Below are 27,741 nucleotides of genomic sequence, written 5' to 3' on the forward strand. Positions count from 1 at the left end.
GGTCCCAGGGGCAGCAGGACCACGGGATGAAGTGGTTTTGAACCATTGCCCTCCTTGCCTCTTTAGATGACATACTTTTTAAATGATATATTTCTCATTATATGACCCATCTTCTGTGTAGGGGTGTATTGGACTAAGAAGAGCAGAAGATAACAGTGGTTTTCACCCGGTTTCATAATGATTTATTTCCAGTGTCTGTCTCATTACACCAAGTGTGCTTTGTCTTTGACTCAATGGTAAGCATTCATGTTTATTGAAGTAATGGTCTGCAAACCATTGAATCAGAGAACTCGATACTGGGAAGGAAGCTTAGAGATCATACTCAAGTCATCTTTGTATAAGTGAGAAAAATAAGGCTAGAGAAGTGAACTGACTTGCTGAAAGCTGTAGAGACTATTACTGGCAAAACTTGAAATCAGATCTCTGTCACCTGACTCCTTACGGGGTGTTCCCCCAGTCATTGGCTATTGCATTGCCCTGGGTTGTTGTTCTTCCTCCTCCTCCTCCTCCTCCTCTTCCCTCTCCCCCTCCCTCTCTTCCCTTCCCCCCTGCCCCCTGCCCCCCCCCCCCCCCCCCCCCCCCCCCCGCTTCACAGTATGTATCAACTTGGGAGGTTTTTTTTTAAGTTTCACTTTTCCCACCCACCAAGAATGTGCACTTCGTAAGAACAAGGAACTCATTCATCTTGCTTTTAGCACCTACACCTGGCTCCTGTAGACACTCTAGAGATATTTGTTGAATTAAATGAATCATGGAGGGAAGGAAGGAAGGAAGGCTCTTCCCAATGTCCCAACCTTGTGAAATTCATTTTCTTAGAGCCTACATTTTAAGCCAATTTGTTATTTCACAGCTGAATTAATTTCAGCCTAAACTGCCAACTTTGATCAAAATCAGCATTGTAGTCAATACACATATGACTAGAAAAAGAGTTGAAAAAATAAAAACTACTTCCTGTCAGCTTGGATTAAAACATTTCCATCATAGAGCAGCAAATAACTACAATCTGAGTTTTGAACTTGGATTACAAAATGAACGACAGTGAAACTGATATTAGAGGCCATTTGCTCTGCGACAGCCATAACTGGATTTCATGTGCAATTCTTACTATGGAAAAAGCAGTTCCATCCTCTAGAAAACAGAACCAAAATCTGCACGATTCCCCACGACCTTCCTTCCCTGGTAATCCATCTGATCAAAAAATCCTTCAGCCACAAACCATAAGTGACTCTTAATCTCACAAAACAAACTGAGGGTTGCTGGGGGGAGGGGGGTTGGGAGAGGGAGGGTTATGGACATTGGGGAGGGTATGTGCTTTGGTGAGTGCTGTGAAGTGTGTAAACCTGGCGATTCACAGACCTGTACCCCTGGGAATAAAAATATATTATATGTTTATAAAAAATTAAAAAATATTTTTTAAAAAATAAAAAAGACACTGAAAAAAAAAATCCTTCAGCCAACCTACGTTCAGCTCATTCCATTCTCACAAGCCACAGATATTTTCTCAGTGAGCAGGAGCTGAGACCTCTAAGCAGAAATAAATGGTCTGAAACCTCTAAGCAGAAATAAATTGTCTGAACAGTAGGTGAAGAGAGATGTAGGAGGGAGCAATGATAAAGGCAGCCATCACAATCCTAAAATGATCCAGAAACTTCTGTTGTCATTCATCCTCCTCTCCTCCATCATCTTTCTCTGCTTTAACACAGGCTCTTGCCACCATCTTTACACTGCACACACGGAGAGCTCTGAGCTTCCTTCCCTGCCCTTTCCTACGGAGGAGTCAGTGACTGTTCAAAGGAGGCAGACCTGGGGCTCCTGGGTGGCTCAGTCAGTTAGGCCTCTGCCTTTGGCTCAGGTCATGAATCTCAGGGTCCTGGGATCAAGTTATGGCTCAGTCTCCCTGCTCAGCGGGGAACCTGCTTCTCCCTCTCCCTCTGCCTCCTCCTCCCTGCTCATGTTCTACCTCTGTCTCTCACTCTCTCTGTAAGATAAATAAATAAAATCTTTAAAATACATACATATGTATATATATACACACACACACACACATAAGGGAGGGAGGCCCCGAGCCTGGCCCCAACCCCCATAAACTACCCCAGAAATTAACTCACCGAAAGTTCTTGACCAGAATAGTCTGCGCTGTAATATCCTCCTGAGGAATGTTTCCTGGAGGATTAAAAGCAAATCTAGGAGCTTCCACTGGCCAAATCTTGGTAATCTGAGCATCAAAATCATTATGGACAGCAATGACTACTGAAGAAATAGGGAGTCCTAAGTCCACAGTGCTACAAAGTAGCTAAAGAAGTAACATGGGACAAAGGAAGGCCTTGGCTTACAATAGAATACTGTGTGCTGATTGGTAAACATGAAGGGAGTGCAGGAGTTGGAAAATCATCATTTTGTTGATTGGCTCAGGCAAGAATTATCAATAGATGCTAAATCTAGGAGGAAATTTTTGATGAGGAGTAGGATATCTGCATGGATTTATAGCTGCTTCCGTACAGACTGTTTATTAGTAGCAAAGAAGGAGGGGGAAAAAAAACCCAGTAATTATATAACTGAGAAATTGGGAAACACTTTTTTAAAAAGATTTTATTTATTTATTTGACAAACAGAGATCAAAGTAGGCAGAGAGGCAGGCAGAGAGAGGGGAGTAGGGAAGCAGGCACCCTGCTGAGCAGAGAGCCCGATGCAGGACTCGATCCCAGGATCCTGGAATCATGACCTGAGCTGAAGGCAGAGGCTTTAACCCACTGAGCCATCCAGGCACCCCTGGGCAACACTTGACCCAAAATGAGAACAATCTATTTTTAAAATGGGACTTTTAAAATATCAATGTCATGGGGCACCTGGATGGCTCAGTGGGTTAAGCGTCCAACTCTGGATTTCACCTCCTACACCTCTCAGGGTTTTAAGATCGAGCTCCATGTTGGGCTCTACATTGGGTATGGAGCCTGCTTAAGATTCTTTCTCTCCCTCTTAATCTGCCCCGCCCTGCCCCCCCCCAAATATATATGTACATCAATATCAAATAAGACAAAGAGGGGCGCCTGGGTGGCTCAGTGGGTTAAAGCCTCTGCCTTTGGCTCAGGTCATGATCTCAGGGTCCTGGAATCGAGCCCCGCATCGGGCTCTCTGCTTGGCAGGGAGCCTGCTTCCCTCCCCCCTCTTCCTGCCTCTCTGCCTCCTTGTGATCGCTCTCTCTGTCAAATAAATAAATAAAATCTTTTAAAAAAGAGCCATGATACATGTAAATGACCTTCAAATGGTTCAGAAAAAATATGTATAGCCATCTGTAGATCTTACAGAGCGCCCAACGATAAACCAAAGGGGCCAAATGTTATCAGCTGGTGAATCCGAGTCAAGAGTATGCAGATATACTTTATAGCAGTCTCACAACTTAATTCCAAAATTAAATGTTTGGAAAGTGCATTAGCTCCCTACATTGCTGAAGAATCTCAATCTTGCTACATCTTGGTGATTTTTGGTTGTGTGGCCGGCTCTTTGCGGAGCTCTCTGAAGGGCTGTAAATTATGTTCCAACCCTTTGGAAGCTTGACATCTCTTGAGGAGGGAAGTCTCTCAAATAGGAGGCAGAAAAGATCATAAAAGTTCAACTAGGAAGTTTGAAAATGGAGAAGAGATCAGGATATGTGGATGTGGATGGGATTAAGAAAGACTTCAAGGAGAAGTTGGGGTCTGAGCCCCGAAAGCAGGATTCAAATCAAATCGGTAGAGGGTATTTCAGACAAAGCCAAAAAATAGTTTGCATATCTCCAGGAGACTGATGAGTGGAATGAAGGCTGGGTATTAGGAAGGACTGGAGAATAGCGCTGAGTAGATAAGATGCGCCCGGTCCGTGAGTTCCTCAAGAGCAGTGTCTACCTAGATCTCCTGCAACAGTATCCCCCGCAGCGAAGGGCACAGGGTCAAACTCATGGGAAGAGTTCAATATATTCTTATTATTGGATTGAGAACAAGTAATTTAATCCCCAAACCAATCTAAGGAGTTTGGCCCCAAGTCTATATATAACAGGTCGATGTATAATTTTTTATAGATTTTGAGCCCAAGGCATGTTCCTTCTAAAGCCCAAGCCAGGCGAGCTAAGAGGTAGTGCAGGGGCTGGACAGACACCCATGTTAAGGTAGTTCCAGGTGGCAAAGCCACTGTGGGATTCTACTGTCTGATACACAGCTCTTTCCAGGGGAACCTGCATTTTAAAAGAATGACCTCGCAAGAAAGCTGCACTTTTGGTAAAGGGAGGAATCTCCCCAAGTGGGAGGATTTCAGATAGGAGAGGATACTGCTTAACCTCAGGGCTTACAGCTGGAGGCCTGGCTGCTAGGCTCTTTTGAGTGTTTTTGAGGCCCGGTTCTCTCCCTAGAAGCAGTTGGCATTGTCACCGGCTTCAAAAGTGTCCCGGGGCAGGCCCACATTGCCCCAGCAGGTCCCTGCCCACGTGTCCATGTTCTAGCAGAACTGTATGCAAATTTTAGTTAAACACGCCCCCCCCACTTTCATTAAGTCTTCCGCCATTTGTCTTCATTTCTGATTTCTTTTATTTTTTAAAGATTTTATTTATTTATTTATTTATTTGAGAAAGGGAAAGAGAGCAGAAGCAGGGAGAGTGGAAGAGGGAGGAAGCAGGCCCCCTCGCAGAGCAAGGAGCCCAATGTGGGGTTCCATCCCAGGACCCTGGGATCATGACCTGAGCTGAAGGCAGATGCTTAACCGACTGAGCCACCCAGGCATCCCTATTTGCAATTTCTTTTAACTGGCCAGTTCCCTCTAATGCCTTTAGGTTCAATGATACACCAACCAACACCCCATGGCTCACAGACCAAATCTGCTCCCCCTGCCTGCATTTGGAAAGCTTTTTGGAATGCTTTTTGCATTTTCCAGTGGTTGAAAAAAAATCAAAAGGGTGATAATTCAGGACACAGGGGAATGAAATTCACGTGTGAATTTCAAATTTCAGTATCTACAAATACAGTTTTATTGGCACCTAGCCATGTTCATCCTTCTCCATATTATCTATGGCTGCTTTTGTGCTGGAGTGAACAGTTGCAGAGGCCACATTGCTGCAAAGCCTAAAATAACTTACTGGCTGGTCCTGTATAGAAGTTTGCTGACCCCTGGTCTACAACAATGGTTCTCAATATGGAACGATTTTGCCCTCCAGGAGACATTCGGCAATGTCTGGGGACATTTTGGGTTATCATAGTTTGGGGGGGAGGGAGAGTGCCAAACACGCTATAATGCATAGGACGGCCCCTACGACAAAGAATTCTCTGATTTAGAATGTCAATAGTGCTGAGGTTGAGAAACCCTGGATTAGAGGAACCTAAGGTACTTCAAGTAAAACTCCATCCTTAATAAGGGATGTGGTTTATTGAACCAGGTTGTTAATTTTCATTTGCTCATGTAGATTTCACAATCACCCTGCAAAGCAATTACTTCTATTCTCCTTTTACGAAAAGTTTTTAACCCAACTTGCCGCAGAGCACGCAGCAAGAGTGTCGGGCTCCAGCGCCCATATTTTTCCACACCCAGGGGCCTGCCACTGCTCAGTGACGTCATAGGCGAGTGTTGTCTGTGTCTCCCTACTACCCTCTAGTGGGCCAGCTGCGCAAACGCAGGACAGTGTTGTTTCCTCCGGCACGGGGAGAAGAGGGATACTTCTCAGGTCTCTGGGTCTCCAGCCTCTGGCCAATCGGGAAATGAAACCGCGGAGAGAAAACCCCACCTCGACTGCAACCAGAATTGTAAAAAGCTGACCCTTCTCCCCTCTTGCCCACCTTAACGCTGCGGGCAAGAGGAGGCTTCCCTCCCTGGTAGACCCAGGACGTAAAGTCCTACTTGCTATCTATAGAATGCTTTCCGAGTCATGAAGCATGGTCCTATTCAATGAATTTCCAGGATGCTCACATCACAGGAATAAATGAAAGAAAGACATGCGGTGCAGAGTTCTTTTCCTGCAGGAATTAAAACTCACCAGAATCTTGTTCTGCAGGATCTGGCATTCCACTTCCTCCACCTTTTATCCTAGGTGACAATCAAGCTCCATGCATCCGTTAAACCCATGCTAATAAAGGAAAACGGAGGACTTCCTGCCCCTCCCGTGGGAACTGTAGGCCCAAACGGCAAGATGGGGGCATGGCAGCCCACTTGCCAAGATTATATATGCGCTTGCCTCCCTGAGCCGCTGGGAGTCACCCACGTGGAAGGCAGCTACCCACTCCTCCCAGGGCAAATCGTGGTGGAACGCATCACCTAACGATTTAAGATCAGATCACACAGCCTTGGAGCATTTCTTTGAATTTTATTGAAAATTGACACGGACATTAGAAAGGTATCAAGCTAAACAGTGCTGGTTTTGGGGTGTTTCTCCTGGCAAATGAAAGCCCCAGAGGGGCGGTGACCGGTCACACTTTTGAGCAAAAAGAACAAAGGAGAAGAAAGAAAAACACACAGAGATTCTGGAAAACATGCAAAGAGGCTCTCTCAGGAGACACCAGACAGTGGAATGGCGATGATTGTAGGGATATACAGGAAAGAACGCGCTTACATGGTATTTTGATGCAAGTTAAGCCAATGAATTCAAGGCAGATCTATTAACACGAAGCTCTCCTTGCAGACCCCAGGTTGAGCAGAAACCTCTCTCAAAACCCCAAATGGCCCTGGAGGATTGAATGGAGTAGTTTTGCTCTTACTAACTTTAAAGCCCCTCCTGTCTCTCCCTTCCCCGCCAGAGGGTGAATGGATCTGTTTTCCTTCCCCCTTACTGGGGCAGGGGCGGGGTGAGTTCTGCAGAAGGCCTGTGAATGCTGAAGAGAGGACTGTCGCTTGACTTTCTCTTCCATATTCAGAAATGTTTAACCGTGAGTGGCCGTCGACAGTCAACCCATTGGACCGGAGAATTGGTGTTTAAAAAGGAAAACCAGGAAACTTGGGAACAGAGCTTCCACACCCACAGCTGTCTCCCGTCCTAGTCACTGACACTTGGGTGAGTTGTCCTGCAGCTGTCTCTCTCAGGTTACCTTTGGTCCGTTCTCCAGCTCGGAAGATTCTTTTCCTGCCTTGCTTAGGTTAGGACAAGACATTTCCATTTAAAATACCATGTAAGCCAGGAGAGCCCTTGTGGAGTGTGGTGTGTGTTACGGGCCCAGTTTGAGGGGAGAAGGGGATTGGTTGGTTTCTGGTTTGAGACAAGATAATGGCAGTCTTCTCCTGGAGACTTAGTGCAGCTGCTGAAGACAAGATTAAAAAAAGCTGGAGAGGGAGAGAGAAAGAGAAAGAAAACATGAAATTAGCCAAAGAGAAAGGACATTCAGAGTAAGACCAGGCAGGGGGCGTGGGTCGCGGGAGGCAGCACAGAGGCTACTAGGAGAAGACAGGTTAGGAAAGGGGGTCACCGACAGACCGGAACCACCGGAAGTCTGCTGAGAAGATTTTTAAGAACACCACACACTGGTTTGAAGCTTCTTGTTTTAATTAAAAAAAAAAAAAAGCCACGTGTGAATGCCAAATGATTAAAACCAAAACCAAAAGTGATTTGCACCGCAGCGAGGAAAAGGAAACTTCTTGGCTTAAGAGGAATGGGGTGTGTGTGTGATCACATATAGGAATTTTTCAGGAAAGCCATTCCGTTCCAGTCTGGGAAAATACTGACTGGATTTGTCTCACCAGAGGTTAACAGAGTACTTAAGGGTATTTAAAACAACAACAATTGTACGAATTACAAAGAAAAAAACTGGTTCCGTCTACAGTGAGAAAACTACCCAGGAAAAGAACCATTTTTCTTTCTTTTTTTTTTTCCCACGTCAGATGGGTAATGTGCCAAGGTCGTAACAAGGTTTGAGGGTGGCACATGTCACACAGGAGCGTGAACACCCAAATCATCATGCTTATGAACTACAAAAAGAACTATGTTAATCCTTTTAGTTGACTTCAGAAAGGCCTTCTGTTCCCTCGCAGGTTAGATTTTTTCCTTTACCAAACTTCCTTGATTACAAGGGTCCTGTAAGGCACCTGTTCCACACTCGCGTGCCTGGGCCCCCGTCCAGAATTCCAGAAAAGCGGACCTGTTGGCTGATCAACTGGCACCGTCAGCAGAAACGCTCAGCTCAGAAGCTGGCCTGGAGTCCTCTGCTTTGCCGCCCCCCCCATTCCCTCCTCAGTTTCCTATGGGGGTAGGGGGAACCCTCAAAGGCCCTGTGATGTCAACTATCCGTTTTCTCCCAAAATCAAAAGACCTTGGTCTCCAGCAACAGAGAGGAACAGGCTGAATCCATTTGTGACACGGAGGCGGGATCAGAAGACACTGAATTTCGCCTGCTTTCCACCGCAGAACAGCACTGGGACATTGGGCCAGTCCCTCGACTTCTCCGGCTCTCCATTTCCTTTGGGTCGTATCTGTTTGATGAACCAAAATTTCTCCCTGGCCCTGACCTTCCCCGCTAGTCCCTGAAGTTCTCCCAAAGCTGGCTGGCGGGTCTACTACTTTTGAAGTTTTCAGAGCTCCTCAGGCCTCAAGTAGTTAATATGTAAACAAATGCAAATGAGAAGCCCCCCATTTGTGATGCAAATGATAACCCAGGGAAATGGTGATCGGCTGGTGGTTTGAGTTTGAGGTTCTTGGGAAAGAGCTGTTAAGACTGGACCCCAAGACAGCAAAGCTGCAAATGCAATGCCTTTCCCAAGGACACCTGCCAGCCCTAATGTCGGATCTCTCCGAGCTACTGGCGGAATATCGTTTTTTGTTTGTTTTGTTTTGAACCTCCACGCATGGGATCTCCTAAAATCCTCCCCTAGGAGACTTGGATTTTTCTCAAGAAACTCCAAATTTGCCTCTGGCCACTAACCAATGAATGACTCACCCAACACTACACATAAAAACTGCACTCTTGCTCTGCCAACAAGAAGAGAGAACATGTGCGTACATTCGTTTCTTGTTGCTTCTACTTTTCACTTCCTGTATTATTTACAATCTCTTAGGGAAGAGAGGAAAGCCCCTCCCCATCCTCAGCACTTCGGAAAGCCCTGAAAATTTGGCATAGCCTGGTTTTACTATGTGTTTTGGAGGGGGGGGAATGTGATACCCTCCCCCTCAAAAAACCCTTAAAAAAAAAAAAAGTAAAGAAGAAGAAGGTCATGATCATTGCCAGCAGACTCGGAGGCAGAACTCAGAAGGAGAGGTGGAAGTCCGTGGCTGGGGTGGGGGTGGGGGGTGGGGGGTACTGTCTGCCCCTTCCCCCAAAGGAAAGCTGTCAGTTAAAATAGGAACCTTGGCTTAAAAGGCTAAATGGAGTCCAGTCCAGCTGTAGCGGGGAATACTATTCAGTACACAGCCATGGATTACTGCAAAGGAAGGGCAGAGAAACGGCGCATTAGCCACACATTATTGCCACGTGACCTTCAGCTCGGTCTCTTGCTCCCTCTCTCACTGGCCAAACACCAAAGGATGCTGTACCTTGTGGCCCTGACAGTGGAGGGCTCTCTACTTCAAAGGGGTTCCCAAAGCCACTATCCCATAGGCCCATTATAAAAATTGGGGCTGAACTACATTTTAAATATCACATCCAGATAAAGTTAGGGACCTTCCCAGACAGAACCCCTCTTCTCTCCTCCCCAGCAGACAGTCTCGCCTCTTCTTATGGGTGGGTAGGGGGGAGACACATGCAAAACACAGGTTAAAATTCATCCCATGCACCAACTAAAGACTGGAAGACGCATCAGAGCAAAGCTGAAAACATTGCTTCTTTGACCTTGCAGTCTGGCAGTTTCCAGCATGAACCTGCAACTAGGCCTGCCTGAGTGGAACGGAGATACTGAGACACCTCAGAATTCCAGAAGTCTATCATTGAAGACACTAGGTTGATAATAACATTCAGGTTTATTCTCCCTTCTGCATTTGTGGGTTATCTGGAATTAGAGAGAGCAGAGGTTTATGTTCTTTTCTTCAGCAGTCATGTTTTCTGGAAAGGACTTGGTTCTGGATTTTTAACACAACTTGAGTACAACTTACTTGGAGCAACTCAAAACTGGAAAAGGCGGGGCTGAGAGGCCTGAAGAAAAAGGCACCAGAGGATCTCCTTTTGGAGCTCTCTGAGAAGGGGCCATGGCTCCTGTTGGGGGTTAGGAGGGGGTCAGGGAAGCCCAGTGCATGGGGACTAATTGGGACTCACTGGCGCTTATGCAGCCACGGTGGAGGCAAATACTTCAGGGAAACAAGCAGCAATCAGAATTCGAACAGGGAAGCTGGTGGTGGAGAGTAGGAGATGGGACCCTCGAACATGTTCTAGTCTGGCAAAGATGGCGGGGGAGTGGCTGGCGGTGGTGGGGAGGGGCAGGGACTGGGATGCAGGAGGCATCTCCACTTCCAAGCCACGTGACCGCTGGCTTCTTGACCAGAGGCCAGACACCATCCTCAGACTCCCAGGCTTCCATAAACTTTGGCAGGAAAAGGGGGGAGGGCATGGGTTGTGTGCCCCCTCAGGCGTGTTAAGGGGAGATTAGAGAAAGGGAGGCCCAGCTCTGTTGCGCAGGAAAAGGGCGTCTACAGGAAGCCCAAACTGAAAATGAAAAGAGAAGTTGGGTTAATGAATGGATGGATTAATGTACAACAACAACAACAAAAGGTTAGAAGGAAATTGTCGTGATGGCTAATGGATAAATTAGGATATAGCTATGTTAGAATAAGGTCTTATTGCATTGGCTCCTGGAAACATGCTCTCTCTCTCACATACCCCCATACCTCTCAGAGTGACAGGAGAGTGGCTTTAGCTAAGCAAAATAATTACCAACAGCCAAAGAATACTTTCTCTCTTCTTAATTACTAGGCCCTGATGCCCTGCCCCAAGACACTGTACAGGAGTCCAGTCAGCAAATCTCCAACCAGGGGGCCTCAGGCCACTGGGCAGAGTGCCAGGCTCTTGGCCACGGCTTGCCTTGTCCCACAGGGAAAGCAGAGGGGGTGGAGGTTTCTCCTCAGGTAGACTCTGGAGCAGCCCCTCTTAACTAACTGGTACCCTGAGGCAGGACTGGGAAGTATCTGGAGATGGTTGAGGGGTGTGCAGTAGGGTCCAGACCACACTACCTGCCACTATTTTGGGAGCCTCGGTAAGCCTCTGAAATTCCCCACTCCTCCATCCATTTGTCTTGCAAACTAAAGACTATTCGTTTCTTCTCTGCCTCACAGGATTGTTGCAAGGGGAAAATAATATGTCGTCTGGAGAAACACTTTGGAAAGTATTAAAATGCCACACAAATGCTCACCCCTTATTCTAGTCTTTGTCTACTTCCCGGGGGAGGAGAGACCTAAACAACATGGCGACGGCCTATGCTCGGGGCAGTGTGGGCGGGTGGACATATTTTGGTACGTGTATCCTGTCCACATCCTATGTGTGCGCACACACACACACACACACACACACACACACACACACACCCCCCACGGGCCAAGGGGCCAGAAACCATTGAGATAACAGTATGGGCAACTGTGTAGGGGTCCCAGAGGAATATCTCTTGCAAGTGCAGACTGTGGGCCCCTAGAGCTTCCAGACATTTCAAAACCAGGGAGGAACAGCGAGCCTCCCCTTGCCCGTGCTGCAGTTAATGAGGGATGGCCTTTGTGATCTGCCCCTCGAATGAGGGCTTTGGAGGAGGGGACAGGCTGCCCTTGTGGCTTTCAGATGCCCTGGAGCCCAGCCCCCCGCCTTACTTGGTTTGGGACTGTCCTCGCAGTCTGCTGGGGAGAAGCCTGCCAGGAAAAGCTGATCTACGTGGGGTTGGGGTGGGCTGTTCCCACGGGTTGCCAACTGTCTCTCACTTGTACAGCATGGCTTTAATTATAGTTTTGCCAGAATTCATTTTCACAATGGCTACTAACAATGATTTACCCAGGAAAACATGAACCAAACTGTGTCAGGCCCTGGGCACTGCAACCAAAGTCAACCAAAGTCTAACCCACCAGGATTGGTCTTTGCTGCGGTCCTCCCTGAAAACAGGGAGGCAAATACGCAGAGCCCCTAGAGGCGTCAGACACTTTGCTGGAGGCATGAGAGCCACAGCAGTCACAGACGCTCTAGGAATTCCAAGTCTTCCCAAATGGAGATCTGCAGCTTCATACCCATCAACTAATAGGGGCTCCAAGACTTGCCTTTAAGCCAGACAATAAATTATTGCATTATTCTTTTAGGGTTGTTTCCTTTGGCCAAATTTCAGGGGCCTTGTGTTTCAGAAGCCTCTGGGGACTTCCTCCTAGAGATCTGCTTGAAATTAGAATGTCTTGCCAGCTGCCTGAAGTCCCCAGACCGATACTGCCAGCCACGGATTTGGCGAATAACAGCAGGCTGTCCATTTAAATCATAAACTACATTGTGGGGAGAAGCCTTCTTGATAGTTTACATTCCGTGATCCAGACAAGCCAAATGTGGAAGGCGTTTATGAGACAGCCGGGGTATTTGGAACACTGGCTAGAATGTGATGGTAACAAATTGTGCATTTTGTAGGTGTGGTAACAGTGGCGTTGTGGTTATGAGGTTTTTTTTTAAGAATCATCATCTCTTAGAGACCCCTGCATAAGTACTGACAGATAAATGATACGGCTTTTGCTTTACAGGAATCCAGCAGGTTTGGGATTAACAGATGAGATGGCATTGGCCATATCTGGAGAGTTTTGGGGGGACCGGGCTGTGGACACACAGGGTTACATTATACTCTCTTCTCTTGTTCTTGTCTGGAAGCTTCTATGGCCAAGTTTAACAAAATAGCAGTATGCCTAATTCTGTGAAACATATACTTATGTTCCCTTGCTACTCACAGAGTCTAGAAGAATAGATAAAAGGTGCTTAACCATTGCTATAATTAACTTATAAACTACATGATGCCAAGGACTGTATTCACTCCACAGACATACCAGCCCTCAGGAATCCATGCTGCCAAAGGTTGCCTACTTGCCTTCTTATCGAAGGAGTTCAGGCAGCTGGTCTTTATAGAATGACAATTAAGGAAATCTCTATAATATCTTAAACCTCATTTTCTTCCATTTTTATTATGGGTTTTTTTGGGAGGGGGGTGGGCACAGAGCCAAAGGCAAATTTGAGAACTTGAACCCCTTGGATAAGAAACGGCCACCAGAGGGAAACAGAGAAGCAAGTTTCTGTTGACTTGGAACAGTCCCAAACCTGGGGTTCAATGTCAACCCTGACATTACAGGACAGACCAGCGAGCCCATTAATCTCCCTCATCACTACCCATTAGTTAATTCTGAAAGCGATGATTAGGGCACTTTTAAGAGAAAGAAACAGCCACAATTGACACCTCAGCTACCCGTCACAGAATCCACCTAGGCTACCCAGCCGTCGCAGCGGCAAGTCTGAAAACACTCCGCTTGTCCCCACGCAGGCCAACATCCCACACGTACCCTGGAGACTACAGCAAACTGTTGCTTAATGCTGTCAGTCACAAGAGCTAGGACCGTGAAGCAGCTTTTTGGTGACTGAGTATGCGTGTTGAGTGGAGAGAGGGATTTGGGGAGATGTGTTCTAGAAGCCACCGCCAGTTCTACTGAGAGTTAATAAAGCTTACCAGGACCTGGGTCTCATGCAGCATGCGGCAAACAGCAGAGTTAACTGTAAAACAGTAAGAGCTGATGAAGAGAGAGTGAGCTTGAGGACAAATCCAATTTTATGAGTCGATGCAAACAATGAAGGGTTAGCGATCAAAGGAAATGAGGAAGAGTGGGGTTGGGGGAGAGGGAGGGTGGGTGGGTATGGACCCCTGAACCATGGGTACTCTTTCTTAACCTCTGGAGAAGACATGTCCCGCTATGGAGGGTCTTCTGCCTGGAGCGGGAGAGGGGGGATCTGTCCACGTGAGACCACTAGGAGGGAGCGCCTGGTCTGGGAGGAACTTCAAGTGAGCGTCTGAATAGGGAATATTTACAGTTTAGTGTCAGTTTAGTGTCAGGCTGTGAGGTTAGAGCTGGACAGATTTAGTTTTTCCCAATCTTAAAAATAGGAACCCATTCTTGCTGGTGTGACTCACACACAATCCCAGATCAGTTCATAGACAGCGTGTCCAAAGACGCTTTTTTCTGGCTAGTTAAACTTTGTCCATCAGGTAACACCAAAACAAGTTCATTAGTCCGTGAATCTGACACAGAGTCTGGGGACTCAGTAACACAAATTTCTGGGCTCATGGGTGACAATGTTCAAATTATAGTTTTGAATAACTGGATTGGGGCACTGAGTGTGTTCAGATAGTAACTACTTCACTGTTGTGCCGAAGCCACTGTTTTATTCCTAAGTGATCAGTTGAGGCAAGAATAAGTCGCTAAGAACAGAAGGTAAAGATCGTGGACACCTTTTAGATCCTGGGGTCCCTTTGGTAAGGACGTGGCCCAGGACTCCCTGTGAGGGCTTCCTCACACTGTGTCACATTGTGTCACACTGTGCAAGCAACTACAGCATAGGGGACCCCTGGATAAGTCCCACTGGGAATCCTTTCCTCTCCTCTGGCTCCGGGATGCCGAATGGGGAGCTCGGGCCAGCAAAGCCACAAGGCAGCTCAGGGTTATGGGCCCGCACGGGAGCAGGAGCCCATGCTGTCCTGCCTTATCAAGTACCAGGGGGGCGGACAGACTCTATAGTCACTGCCAGCTTGAGGTTGGGGCACATGGAGTCTACTAGCACCTGGGGGCTCCCCACCAAGTACTCACCACCCGACAATGATGTGGCCAAGAGGGAGGGATGGCACAAACTGGGAGACCTGGACTGGGCTGCAGCCTTCAGTAAAAGCAGTGAAACTGCTGGCTGCGGCTAAGTGAGAAGCGGGTCGGGGGGCTAGAGGCATGGGGAGGTGAATGCCTCAGACATGGGATGAACAAGCAGGCCCATAAGCCACACTGGCGCAAGCTTGCTCTTGGGGAGAAAGAGGGTGCCTGGGGGCTTCTGCTAAGGCGGGCTCTCTCCTCTGCCCTCTAAGTGCTCCTCTTCCTTCACCTGTTCCTTGCAATTCTGCAGATCTCAGGGTTTCCTCCTTTCTTTCTCCCCTCCCATGCTCCGTTTGTCCCACTTCGGTCCCTCCTTCCCCTGCTCCCTGGACCTTGCCAGGCTTTCCCACCCAGCTGAGCAGGGGGGCCGGGCCCCTGGGACCACAGCCCGCCCCTACTCTCAGTTCCCCAACTCAGGGGACACGGAGACCAGTGATAGGGACTCAAACGCAAAACGCACCTGTCAGCCCACAGCCCTCGCCCCCTGCCCAGTCCCCGGGCCCTGTGCTGAGGGGGCGAGCAGGAGGAGAGAGAAGCTACAGCCCCGAGCAGCCCACCACTTACTTTTTCTTCTCTTTGTCCCTTTTCAGAGTCTGTGAGCCTCCAGCTTGGGAGCCCTGGGACTGGAGCAGCTCGGCCGCTGTCTTTCTCTGTTTGAAGGCGTTCACTTCATCGTCCAGGGACTTCTTCTTATCCTCCAGCTTCTTCTTCTCGTCCTGGTGTAGCTTCTTTAGACGGTCAAACTTCTCGTGCAGCTGGCAGGGAAGCACAGGGGGTCTGAGGAGAGGCCCCCTGGGAGCGGCTCCTCACGGAGCCAAGTCCAGGGCAGGCGGGGACCGGCGGCACCGGCGGGGACCTGAGGAGACATTTCTGCCAGGGATGGCTGTGATGGCACCAGAGGGCATGGTGTCTGCGGTAGGTCCCTCCCCTGCCACCTCATCTCCACGTCTCTGCTCTTGAATGTGGTCAGGGGACTGTTATTAATGTCTATTAATTAAAAATTAGTATTAAGAACCGTTCTGGAGTTATTTGTATTTTATGAGGAAACGGGGCAGAGAGGTGAAGGAATTTGCCCAAGGTTAATCCATACTTCGGAGGATTATATGACAAGATGGCCCAATATGAGAGGGGGCCTCTGCCTTTCCTTACTCCCTCTGGTCAAGGAGGATCACCACGGGTTGCAGGAAAAACTTCAGCAGTGCCGAAGCTGGTCAAAGAAAATACTTGTCCTCAGACATGGACGGAGATGAAAGGATTTTATAAAATGGAATGAATGCAGAGACCTCAGCTTTGACCAAGGGGAGACTCAGCTAGCCCTAGATAGAACCCAGACACCCGAAGGAGAACAGTAAGAACATTCTGGCACACCACTGCGCTAACAAACCAGAACGTGATCAAGTCCCCTGAATACCAAGTATAACCTCACTTTCTTTTGAGGGTTCTGGAGAGAATTTAGGATTCCATAGCAATCAAATCATACCACAGAGGAGGACAAGTCTCCGGGTCCACCAAGTGTTTGGGACTGTCACTTAGTAAGGGGAGATGGATGACAGGCTGGCTGAACAGATCGGCTTTTACTCGTCCCCTGGGGTACAGTGGTGGAAGCTGTGGCCATCTGTTTGCTCTAACCTGGCTTTCATTCACTGGCCTTTCACTCATTTATCTTTGAGAACCCCTCGTGTCTCCTCCAATGTACCAGGTGGCATTTTGCTTTTGAAAAAGTGAAACTGAAAAACAAATCAATATCCATGCCATGGACTTTTCCCTTGACTCTTGAGCAGCACTGCCGCATAGAACTTTCTGCGGTGATGGACATGTTCATAGCTGGGCTCTCCAATATGGTAGCCACCACTACAGGAGGACTGAGCATTTGAAACAGGGTTAATGCGACTGAGAAGCTGAGTTTTACATTTTATTTCATTTTAGTCCATTTAAGTGTAAACAGCCACACGTGGTTAGTGGCTATGGGAGTGCGAGGCTCTAGAGAATTAAGGGACACAGAATGAGAACACATCCCAGCCTTGGGGAATGAGGGATCAAGAAGACACAGATCTCACAGCATCCTCGGTGCCAGTCGAGGCAGGGTGGCTGATGCCGGGCGCTATTCCTGCCTGGAAGCTTCGAGGCTCCTGCCGGCTGTGTCCTTGTGGCAGAAGCCTCTGAATCCAAGCTGAGCCCCCTCTTCCTGTCTGTTGGGCAATCAGGGTCACATTTACCTCTTTCTCAGCCTCTTTAAGTTCAGCTTCTTTCTCTTTGACTCTCTGGACAAACATCTGTCTCATCTCCTCTTCTTTTTTCTGGAGCTCCCCCAGGAACTCATTCCTTTTGGCCTCATATGTCTCCTGTAAGCTGCGAATACGGTCAGGTTAATTCCCCTGCCTTTGGAATGGCCGTTCGTCAATGAAAACTGGCCCCAGTGATCCTCCCTCGGTCCCCCCATCCCCCCTTTCCCCCATTCTGGGAGAGGTGCAAAGACAGAACCATAAAGCTGCAGGCAGCTGGCTTGGCGTGTGACCGCAGGATCATGGGCTGCTCGAGGGAGCTGAGGTAGCCCTGGAGAACTGATAAGACACTTGGAACTAAAAGTGACTCCAAGCATCTGTTTCTCTGACCCAGTGACCCAGGTGAGGAAAGAGGACCAGAGAGGTGAGGCGATTTGCTCAAGACCACATGGCTAGATAGAGGCAAGGCAGGAACCAGAAGCTGGGTCTCTGGTCTCTTAATCTGGGTCCTTCCTCTGCACCTGGCTCCCACGTCCTGGCTCCGAAATGGACCACATTAGTAGAATATTTCAAAAAAACATGTGGTGAGACTCCACCGTGTGCTAGACACAGGCCCAAGCGACGCTATGCTAGTCATTCAGCATCTAGAGCCAATAGCCACTGGGCCCACCACCAAGGAACTCATGGTCGGTCTACTGGGAGGTGCCCAGGCCAAGTCTCCCTGCCCCCAGCCTCAGTTTTAAAACCACAGGAGTCAACCTAGTGAAGAAGAGGAGGGCTCATGCTCTGAAGAGGGCAGCAGATGGAAGGGCACATGTGGAGAAACGATGATGCACTTGGGGAGCCGGGCGGGTCCAAGATGGCCGGAGAGGATCGCAGAAGCTTTGGAGCAGAGGAAGGTGAGGTTCCCAAGTCCAGCGGGAGAGAGCAGGTGTTGGAGGTCGCCCTGCGCACTTGGCCTTTTAGTCACTGCAGGGTTTCAAGCAGGAGGACTGACTTCACACCATTTGAAAATGAGAAAGACCCCTCCGGCTGTTGCGTGAAGGACAGGCTTCCCCACAGTCCAAAGAAGAAATGACGGGATCGCTCACTCCCACAAAAAAGCCAGAAAAAAACAATGAGATCTTGCCATGTATCACAAGACAGATGGAGCTGGGGGCAGGCGGGGGGGGGGGGGGCGCGGAAGACTAAGTGAAAGGAGTCGGTCAGAGAAAGACAAATGCCAGGTGATTTCACCTGTATGTGCGACTTAAGAAACAAAAACAAGTGAACAAGGAGAAAGGAGAGACAGACAAACAAAAAAACCAGACTCTTAAATACAATGAATCATGGAACACTGCATCAAAAACTAATGATGTAGATACGGTGACTAACATAACATAATCTAAAAAATACGGAGAATAAGGTTGCCAGGTGTGGGCTGGGCGGGGGGTGTTGGGAGGAGATGGGTGGGGATGGAGGAAATGGGATAAAGAAGGAACAATGGGGGGCGCCTGGGTGGCTCAGTGGGATAAGCCTCTGCCTTCGGCTCAGGTCATGATCTCAGGGTCCTGGGATTGAGCCCCGAGTCAGGCTCTCTGCTCGGCAGGGAGCCTGCTTCCTCCTCTCTCTCTGCCTGCCTCTCTGACTACTTGTGATCTCTCTCTGTCAAATAAATAAATAAAATCTTTTTTTTTTTTAAATCCAGATTTGAGGGAACCTACAGGACAGTGAGGGAAGCAGAAGGACATTAGAATAATTTGGGTTTTTGGCTCAGGCAACTAGGTGGACAGTGGACCCAGGAAGTGCAGCAAGGAACCCTGGGAAAGGGGTGTGTTTACGAGGGGACAAGACGGAGTGAAGTTTAGACCCCTGCACTTGGGGGTATGTCCTCCATGGGGCGTCCGAGTCAGACTATCTGGTTGGCAGTTGGAGCAATGAGTTTGGGGCTCAAAAGTACGATTCCGGCATGGGAGTCATCTCTTTCTAAGCAGTAAGAAGGGCTGATGGTAAAAAGAACTTGCTGCCAAGAGAAGAAGGAGGGGCAGGAGCAGAGGCCCTAGGAAGGAACCCTGGGGTACCCCAACATGTAAAGTGAGCTGAAGAAAAGGAGCCTGCCAGTGTGGCCCAGAGGAGGAAGTGGAGAGAAGAACCCGACCCTGCCCGGCCAGTGTGACGGAAGCCAAAGGCAGAGAGAATTTCGGGAAAGCAGCGGTGGGGAGGGATACTGAACGACTGAATGAGCAGGCAGGGGCACACAGCAGCAGATTAAAGCTGTGGGAAAGGGGTGCCTGGGTGGCTCAGTCAGCGAAACGTCTGCCTTCAGTTCAGGTCATGATCCTAGGGTCCTGGGATGGAGTCCCGCGTCACCCTCCCTGCTCAGTGCAGAGCCTGCTTCTCCCTCGGCCCCTTCCCTCCATGCCGTTTGTGCTCCCTCTCTCTCTGATAAATAAAGAAATAAATCTTAAAAAAAGATAAAGCTGTGGGAGGGGAGGGAGAGGGAAAACTGAGGGAGTGCCCACCAGAGAGGTGAGCACAACTTCCCCCATCCCCAGGAGCTCCAGCTGCCCCTGTCTCCGGAGGGGAGCGAGTCCACTCCTTCGGAACCAAGCCTCCCTGCAGGACTGGCCACGCTCTGCCCCTAGGCCGACTTCATGCTGGGCACAGGTACTGTGGGATCTCAGGGACCATCTGAAAACCTGGGCCCACAAGCACCCCCCTCACTTCCTAATTGAGGCCCGACACTTCCTAAGAGGGGACTGAGCTGTAATAAAGGACATCCCATCGTGATTTCCAGTGTGGGACTTATGTCACACATCATGCAGACAGATCAGATGGCTCCTGTCGGCATAGGAAACCACTTTCAGAAACATGCCTCTTGAAGAAAAAAAATAAAGAAAGAAAGAAACATTCCTCTTGTCTGAAAGCATCTCAGATTCTGATTTGAGAAGTATGTCAGAGATTATCAACATCCCACGGTCGAAAAAAAAACCTTGCCCTTGAACGCAGACACTAAGGACAGTGCCTGAAGAGCATGAAGGTCACCGACAAGAGCGCAATGACTGCTACCTGGTCCCGTCATCTGGGCTTGACAAGGGGAAGGAGGGGACGGAGCAGCTCAGAAATCTGGCGGGGCAGCCCGAGTCCAAAGAAGCAAGCGGGCCCATAGGCAGGGTCCGGGGCAAGCCTTCCACAGTCACAGGGTGGGCCAGGCTGGCTGGAGGGGTACCTGAAGGGTTTGCTGTCGGGGTCTGTGTCCTTGAAGCCCATCTCCTCCAGCTTACAGCGCCGGTAAAGCTCGTAGTGCCGGCTGTGGGTCTGCTCCCGGAGGTCCTCCATGTTCACCCGGATCAGCATCTCCCGAAGCTTCACGAAGTCACAGTGGGCCTCGTTCTCCACTGCACGGCAGGGGAGGGGGGTTGAAAGCGCAGTGAGAGGAGGGCCAGAAGCAGCGGAAATGGACCGATCGAGAGGCCAGAGGCCTCCCGGCCACATGGCCCCTCCATCTGGGTGTACACAGCCTGCGAATTGGCCTCCTGATCCCCTTTTCCACGGAAAACACACATGAACAGTTACAAGGCGGATAATAATGGAAAACTACAAAACCATAAAAAAAAAATCTAAGAAGGCATTCTGTGGCACCTCACGGGAACGTCTGTTTGCTCTGTGCCGCCTTTGCATTCATGAGAAATGCACATTCAGCCATCCGTCCCATGAAGAGTTCTGGCATCTCTGCTCTCAGTATTGTGTGAGGCACCAGGAATTCAGAAACGAAGTCACGGAGCCTTGCCCTAAGGAGCTTACAGTGGAGTGGAAGATCGGAAGCAAACAGGCAAATACAATGCAAAAATTACCAAAGCGGAGGCCTGTATGGTGCAAGCCCAGAGGATGGGCGGGGGCCGAAGGTGCCCCAGCAGAGTGAAGGCTTCACTAGAGAGGCTCTTGAAGGAAAAATGAGAATGTATCAGGCAGATCGGGAAAGGGTCCACACAAGGTCTCAATAACGTTAGGCAAGTTTACGTGGCTAGCAAGCGACGGTTGGGCATGAAACGCAGGTGAGCTAAAGGGGGGGCTCTGAGCAGGCGCCAAGTCTCCAAAGAATAAAGGGAAACAACTAGGACCTCTGTACACTGTAGTGACCAGGAAGGGTATGAACCAAGGTATGGCTTGCCTGAATGGTAGGTCTGAGATTCAAAGGACGTGTGTTTTAGAGGGCAGAGGGTGACAGACAGCAGTAGTGATGACCGGGCGAAGCGGATCCCACTTTCTGGCCCAAATGAAAGTGCTCCCCCTCAAAGGAGTAGGGCAAAGGTCTGCAGTTGGGGCAGTGGCCGAGAAGGGCAGAAACAGAGACTAAATCATAGCCAAGTGGACTTGTGGTTGGAACACAGGGCTGTGTGCCTCCCCTGGGTTACGGTGGGGGTGTCTGGCCTGATCATGAGGGGACAGTGGTGTCTGAGATGACGAACTGGCCTAGTCACCATAGGTTCTGTCTTCCAGGGCCTGGGAGAGGGGAGTGGGGGCAGGGAGGGGGTCTGAAATGACAGAGTGACCTTTTCAACGCTCACGTCAGCTTATATAACCCCTCTGCTTGAGACCCATGGCTCTGGGGCACTGGGCGGGCTCACTGAAAGAGCATGCAACCCTAGATCTTGGAGTCGTGAGTTTGAGCCCCACGCTGGGTATAGAGATTACTTAAATAAGCAAAACTTTTAAAAAATTAATTAAAATAAAATAAAATAAAACACTGCCTTGGGGATAAAACCCCCTGCTGCCGTAGAACACAAGATAATGTTAAAAATCACATCAGTCAGGCAATTCTCCGGACCAGCTCTTCCTCCATCTCCACACAGCGATGCCTGGTGGCCGGTCAGAAGGATTGACTCCAAGGTCACTTGTACAGAACAGTGAACTGCAACTTACATGAAACACCTTCAAAAACCCCTCTGCCGGTTAGGTGTGCACGATCTAAATGGCAGGAAGTCACTGGAACCAGTTGGCTGGTTTCTCCTCATTTTACTCCACATGATTGTCTCTCAGACCACAGACTCATTCCCAGCTAGGACTATGGGTCCAGGAACCATTCACAAATGTTCCTAGCAGAGCATCTTGGCCCCAGATGGCAGAGAAGACCAAAACCTAGCATGGCTCCAATAACCAGTCCTGTCCTAACTATGGAAAAATCCAGCGACCACTGGAGAGGCTCCGGTGTGTCCAGAAGCATGCCAGCTTTATATGCGAAGTGGATTAACTTCCCACCCACTTCCGGTTGTTTGTTCAGTGGCAGGGATGAGCATATAGAACACCAGTGGCCCTCTTGCACATGGTACCCCTCTAAAACCCAGCTTAGAGCTGAAGATTTGGAGGACCAGAAGCTTCTTCTACCCACGGCCAGCATCCCAGGCCTTGCTGTATCCACAGAACTGACTAGTTCCATGGGTAACTTACCACGGGTCAGGCAGACCACAAAAGGAAGTTTCCTGAGTGTATATATGTCTGTTTTGAAATTGTGTAATATTTATACACAGACACACACACACACACAGAAATAAAGAAGAAAAAATGAATACCAATGTATCTACAATTCCAATGAAACAGTACCAGCACCTTTGTGTCTCTGCCTGGACTTGAAAAGAGGCTGAACCACAATTCTGACTTCGGGCTTTGCCATCCTTCCTTTTTCTTTACTGTTTCGCCACTTATGTATGAATTCCTAAGAAGACCGATCTTCAGTGTCGTCTACTTTGGGAATTCACATCAATGGAGCCATACAGCATGTATGCTTCTCTGATTTATTAAGCCCAGTCTTATGTTTCTGAGACTCATTCGTGTATGAGTAACTATAATCCATTCATTTTCGCCACTAATATCCCATTAGATGAATGTTTTGCAATTCATCTGATCTATTTCAGATGGCTTTCTGGGTTGTCTGCTACTCATCTACTATATTCTTGTACGTCTCCTGGTGCCCTAGGGGCACCTGAAGCCAATACCCATGTTTTCTTGAATTTTTTTGTTCCAGGAACTTCTCCATTAGAGACCAAGAGACCTGCTCATGGCAGAGAATTCGGGGGTGGGGGGGGCGGGGCAGAGCTGCTGGAAGCCGCAGCCATTTGAGTAGAGACCGGAGATGAGTTAGGGACTAGTCGCACAGCGGCTGGACACAGGGAAAGGGGCCCTGTCTCCTGGAGACTCACTCACCCTGCACGGTGCCCCAAGGATACTGCCGCGCCTTCATCATCTTGTTGCCGATCTTCAGCTCCTCTGTGCTGCCGATGACAGCGAACGGCAGGTGCGCCTGGAACAGAAGGCAAACTGAGGCTTAGAGCAGTGCTCCCAGAAAAAGGTGCCGAGGGTCCTTTGATACAACTGTTGCCTGACGGGGACTTTCCTGTCACCTTCTGTCAGCTGCTCTCAGAGCATCTCCTCAGCAACCCCCTCCACCCCTTCCCACTCCGCTCACTGTGCCTGAAGTGGGGACAGAGGAAAAAGGAGGTTAAGGGTACATGGAACACCGGCTGGGGTGGCCGTGGGAAATGTTGCGTTGATCCTAGGAGGGGACTGAACCGTGAGGGTCGTTGGGTGTGTAACACACGGGGCGCAATGGGGGCACTGAAGTCGGAGGGACATCCGGGCATTCCCGCTCAGGACTCCAAGACAGGTGGGGACCCTCAAATCCACCCCCAAGCACTTTCTGGGAAAATGTCACTTCTCCTGCCAAGAGCCAGGGCTTCAGCCACAAGACACAAAAGAGCCAGAGGGCAGCGATGGCAAAGGGCTAGACCGGGGGAGGAAGTGAGAAAGAGAACCTTCTGGCGCATTCCCGGCTCTTAGCTGAAAGTGATGGAGGGGGCTGTGTGAAATGGGCAGGGATTTCTCTGGGCTCACGAGGAAAGGAGGGAAGAAAAAAAAAACCCAAGGAGAGAAAAAAGGCATTAAAAAAAGATCAGTTTGTCTTCCCTTGGGCCTGTTAGATTTCTCCCCACAGGCCTTGGTTAGTTAGGGAACAGGGTCACTGGCTTCCCCTCTTGCTCACCTCACAGTCATTCTAGCCCTTGCCCATGGTAAGGAAGGCCCAGCCCCCGCCAGGGCTCCCGTGACCTCTCACGGCACACGCTTGGCAACCAGCAGCAAAGTCTGCTCTGATAAGCATCCACAAGCGGAATTTTCAGGGCGCTGCTGGGCAGCTCTCACTGGTTTCTCATGACAGCCCTATGGGGCAGTTCTCATACTCTCATCCACTTGCAATCTGGGGAAAACGACTTGCCCAGGTCCCTAACTCCTGGGCCCAAATCATGCCAGGGAACAGTAAGGCCACCGTGCTTTTGCTGCCGGGCCCTCCTGGCCCCCCGCTGCCACCCGCGTGCTGCCTCCTGGCTGAATGGGATCTGCTGGAAGCCAGCTAGCCACAAAGGGCAGAAAAGCATGGGGCCGGGCTTTGGCCCGCGTTCTGCTGCTCTTGAGTGTTGGGTGGTTTAGACGACCCACAGAGAGTCAAGCAGAGTAGGGACAGGGTACGCCCTCCAAGCAAACACCCTCCCGGGGGTGGCACTTTGCAGCTATGGGCCCAGGAAGGAGACTCTGATGGCAGCAGGACGGCACTGCCCCTGAAACGCAGGTGGGGGGGTGGTGGAGTGTCCCCCGACGTCAGACATCCAGTCTCCAAAAACTCTGAGAAGCTCTCAAGCCTCCTCTTGGGGGTCTGTTCTCAGATTTACCACCTTTCCTGTCTTGTGTCTACCTTGCATTCCTCTCAGTATATTTTGAAGGGTTGAATGGGGGCACCTGGGTGGCTCAGTCGGTAAAGCGTCTGCCTTCAGCTTGGGTCATGATCCCAGGGTCCTGGGATCGAGCCAGGCGTCAGGCTCCCTGCTCAGCCAAGAGCCTGCTTTTCCCTCTCCCTCTGCCCGCTGCTCCCCCTGCTTGTGCTCTCTGTCTCTCTCTCAAACAAATAAAAATAATAAAATCTTTAAAAGTAAATTAAAAAAAAAAAAGTCTGGATGACCCAGTTGGCATGAATGAGTCTATTCCAGTTCCAAAACATCCATTACAGTTGGGAGGTTGGATGACCTTTCTCCTCTAAGGGCCTTCTAATAACGAACGCATCTCGGGGGAACCGACGGGCACCAAGGCGGGAGGACACAATGACTTGTCGCCCCGCTATGCTAATTTGTTTGCCAAATTCCAGAAGGTAGCAGCTGATACCGTAATGATAACTCAGGGGCGGTGGCAGCTGGAAAGTTTTCTAAAAATGGCTTTTATTACCAGTCTTTCCTGAGTCTGGCTATACCCGGGCATTATGTCATTAGGAAAAACTGATGCCTCTCAACAGAGAGAGAAAAAAAATCTGTTCTCAAAGCAGAGGCTTTCTGAAAGCTATTAGCTGTCTCCTTGAAATCACAACATTGAAGAGTTCACAGCAACGGCATCAACACATTGTAAAGAAGCTTGAAGAGATGTTTGACTCCGGCCTTGCACATTACTCATTCTTCTGGTGGGGGGGGTAGTGTCGTGGGAGAAGAGAGGAAGTCAGGATGCTTTTTTTTTTTTTTTGATTCATTCACACTTAATAAAGCAAAGCATCACCCTGAACCTTAAAAATAACATTTCTCTAGTCACCAGAAAAATTGGAGGCTATATGTCATTTTTTCCTCCCTTGGTGGGGAGAGGGTTCGATGATCCGGAGTCTCGGAAGCCAGCCAACTTTCCCTGCTGTGGTTGTCATGGCATTGTTTTGGTCAGAGAGGAAGACTGTTTGCCTTTCTGGCAGTCCCGGGGGCAGGGGGGAGGGCTGGTTTAGACCCAAAGCAGCACCAAAGAGGAGGCTGGAAGGAGAGGCCCGAATCTCCGGCTCCAGACTCTTCCTAAAGTTGGCCTTTCCCTCCCTCTGTCTCTGGCTATTAATCTCTGCGTCTCTGAGGCTTTGAAGCAGCCAAGGATAAGGGAGAGGAGCTGTTTGGGTTCGGGATTCCTTCTCATAAACACCCGAGATTCAGACGATGGAGAGTTGACTGCAGTAAAATGGATGGTGTTGTTCGACTAGTTTGTAAAATAATAATAATAAACATAGGGGCACCTGGGCAGCTCAGTCAGTTAAACGTCTGCCTTCAGCTCAGGTCATGATCCCAGGGTCCTGGGATCGAGCCTCCCATCTGGCTCCCTGCTTCTCCCTCTCCCTCTGCCTGCCATTCCCCCCTGCTCATGCATGCTCTCTCGCTCTCTCGCAAAAACAAATAAATGAAATCTTTCTAAAGGAGAAAAATAATAAAAAATAATAAAAATAAACAGCAAAGTCAGCAAGTTGAATTCCTCTGCCCACACTCACGTTCATGGTTCCATTGATCTCTGCCACTGATTCATCATCTGTCGGGAATTGGTAGATCTGGACCCCGTTGCTGACAAGTTCGCTGGTGATTTTGATTTTGAACTTTGTTAGCTCACTCTTCGAAATGGCGTCTGATTTGGCAATGATGGGGATGATGTTCACCTGCGGAAGGGAGGCGCAAAGCAGAATCTCTGTTGGTAATCTGCGACCGACAGCGGCGTGACAGAGGACTTCCACGAGCTCAACCCACCAGCCCAGGACTGGCCACCTCTGTAGCCAAATCACAGCATAATAAATGATGATGGGGGTCGCTTACTCAGTGCTGTGTGCTGAACGAAGTGCTTTACATGGATTACCACAATGAATCCTGAAGACACCCCTCTCACTTTACCGATAAGAAACCGAGGCACCGGGGAGCTAGGTAACTTGTCCAAGGCCACAGAGCAGTAAGTAGCAGAACTGGGATCCAGATCCAACTTCGGCCTTCTTCCTAATTCCAGAATCTTAACCAGCTCAGCTCCAAATCGATGAGCTGTGTGATACCTTAATATCGAGGTCATTGCTTGAGTGATTCCAAGCAGAAAGATGACAGTTGGGAATCTGTGCTTGACAAGAAGGGCAGGGGGCCTCTCCTTGTCAACAGTAAATTGTTCCAACCTATCTGGGGCAGGTTTGCCCCAGTGTGTTAGGGACCCACCTCCTTTCTAGCAGTAAACTTACGAACCAACCCAGTTGGAGGGAGAGGACCCTCTCAGTCTCCAGTGTGATCTGACACCTCATGCAAACAAGAGTTACCCTGCCTGTTTTGCGATTAATTTCTGTACAAAGCAAGCAGGTGGATATGTCCAATTGCCGACAGCAGGACAAAGGCCTAACGCCACACCAAGGTTCAATCCACCTGAGCCCTGGCCCCTGAAATGACTCCAAGGAGAGACAGGGATTTTGCGGCGGGAAGGTAAAGAATTGTGACACGCACGTGTCTTCGTGAGACAGAGCACACCTGGGCTCAGGTTCACGTGAGGGGCAGAGGTGTTGCCACCAGCAGACTTGGGGCAGGGGATGGGAAGCATCATCGACAGTCCTTGGGCCCCAGGAGGAGCTCTACACTTGGAGGCTAAAGACAGCCTGCTTTATGCTTTACCTGAGGAGTACCCGCAAAGGTTGTCTGCAGTGTCATGTGCAGCTCAGAGAAAGATGGGACCCTACAGGTACGTTCTTTGAAGTCTTCGAAGGACACAGGGCAGCGGGGGGTGGTGGGAGGGTCAAAGCCATTGCCAAGGTGGAACAGCAGACAGAGCCAATTCTCCTTGTCACTTTCCATGGTGTCCCCATGGACTCAGGACCAGCATGTGCCAAAGGCTGATTAACTCCACCCAACCCACCCACCAGACCACCTGTGCGTGGCTCTCTGCTGCCCTATACAGGACACGCAGGGCATAGCG

The 27,741-nt window shown here is 49.4% G+C and overlaps 1 protein-coding gene and 1 non-coding gene across 10 annotated transcripts in view; both read right to left on the bottom strand.

Moving 5' to 3' along the window:
• Positions 1 to 6,299: 6,299 nt before the first annotated feature.
• Positions 6,300 to 27,741, bottom strand: part of SEPTIN6 (septin 6) — a 59,475-nt gene continuing 38,033 nt past the window's right edge. For 5 of the 9 annotated variants that reach the window (XM_032329582.1, XM_032329584.1, XM_032329577.1 and 2 more), the window contains 7 exons: positions 26,300 to 26,461; positions 23,176 to 23,272; positions 20,204 to 20,372; positions 16,990 to 17,122; positions 15,338 to 15,528; positions 13,588 to 13,648; positions 9,874 to 10,571 (listed from right to left, as the gene is read on the bottom strand). In XM_032329582.1, the coding sequence (XP_032185473.1) occupies positions 10,512 to 10,571; positions 13,588 to 13,648; positions 15,338 to 15,528; positions 16,990 to 17,122; positions 20,204 to 20,372; positions 23,176 to 23,272; positions 26,300 to 26,461 (873 nt within the window). In that variant the 3' untranslated portion in view covers positions 9,874 to 10,511. Of the gene's footprint in view, positions 7,270 to 7,483; positions 9,358 to 9,873; positions 10,572 to 13,587; positions 13,649 to 15,337; positions 15,529 to 16,989; positions 17,123 to 20,203; positions 20,373 to 23,175; positions 23,273 to 26,299; positions 26,462 to 27,741 lie in introns of those variants that run through there. The other 4 variants (XM_032329579.1, XM_032329581.1, XM_032329580.1 and 1 more) reach the window with 4 other exon arrangements.
• Positions 7,819 to 7,923, bottom strand: LOC116583851. Its single transcript, XR_004282946.1, has one exon. It is a non-coding gene; the product is annotated as a small nucleolar RNA U13 (small nucleolar RNA).

Source organism: Mustela erminea, chromosome X (genome assembly GCF_009829155.1).
Source record: "Mustela erminea isolate mMusErm1 chromosome X, mMusErm1.Pri, whole genome shotgun sequence".
Classification (NCBI taxonomy): domain Eukaryota; kingdom Metazoa; phylum Chordata; class Mammalia; order Carnivora; family Mustelidae; genus Mustela; species Mustela erminea.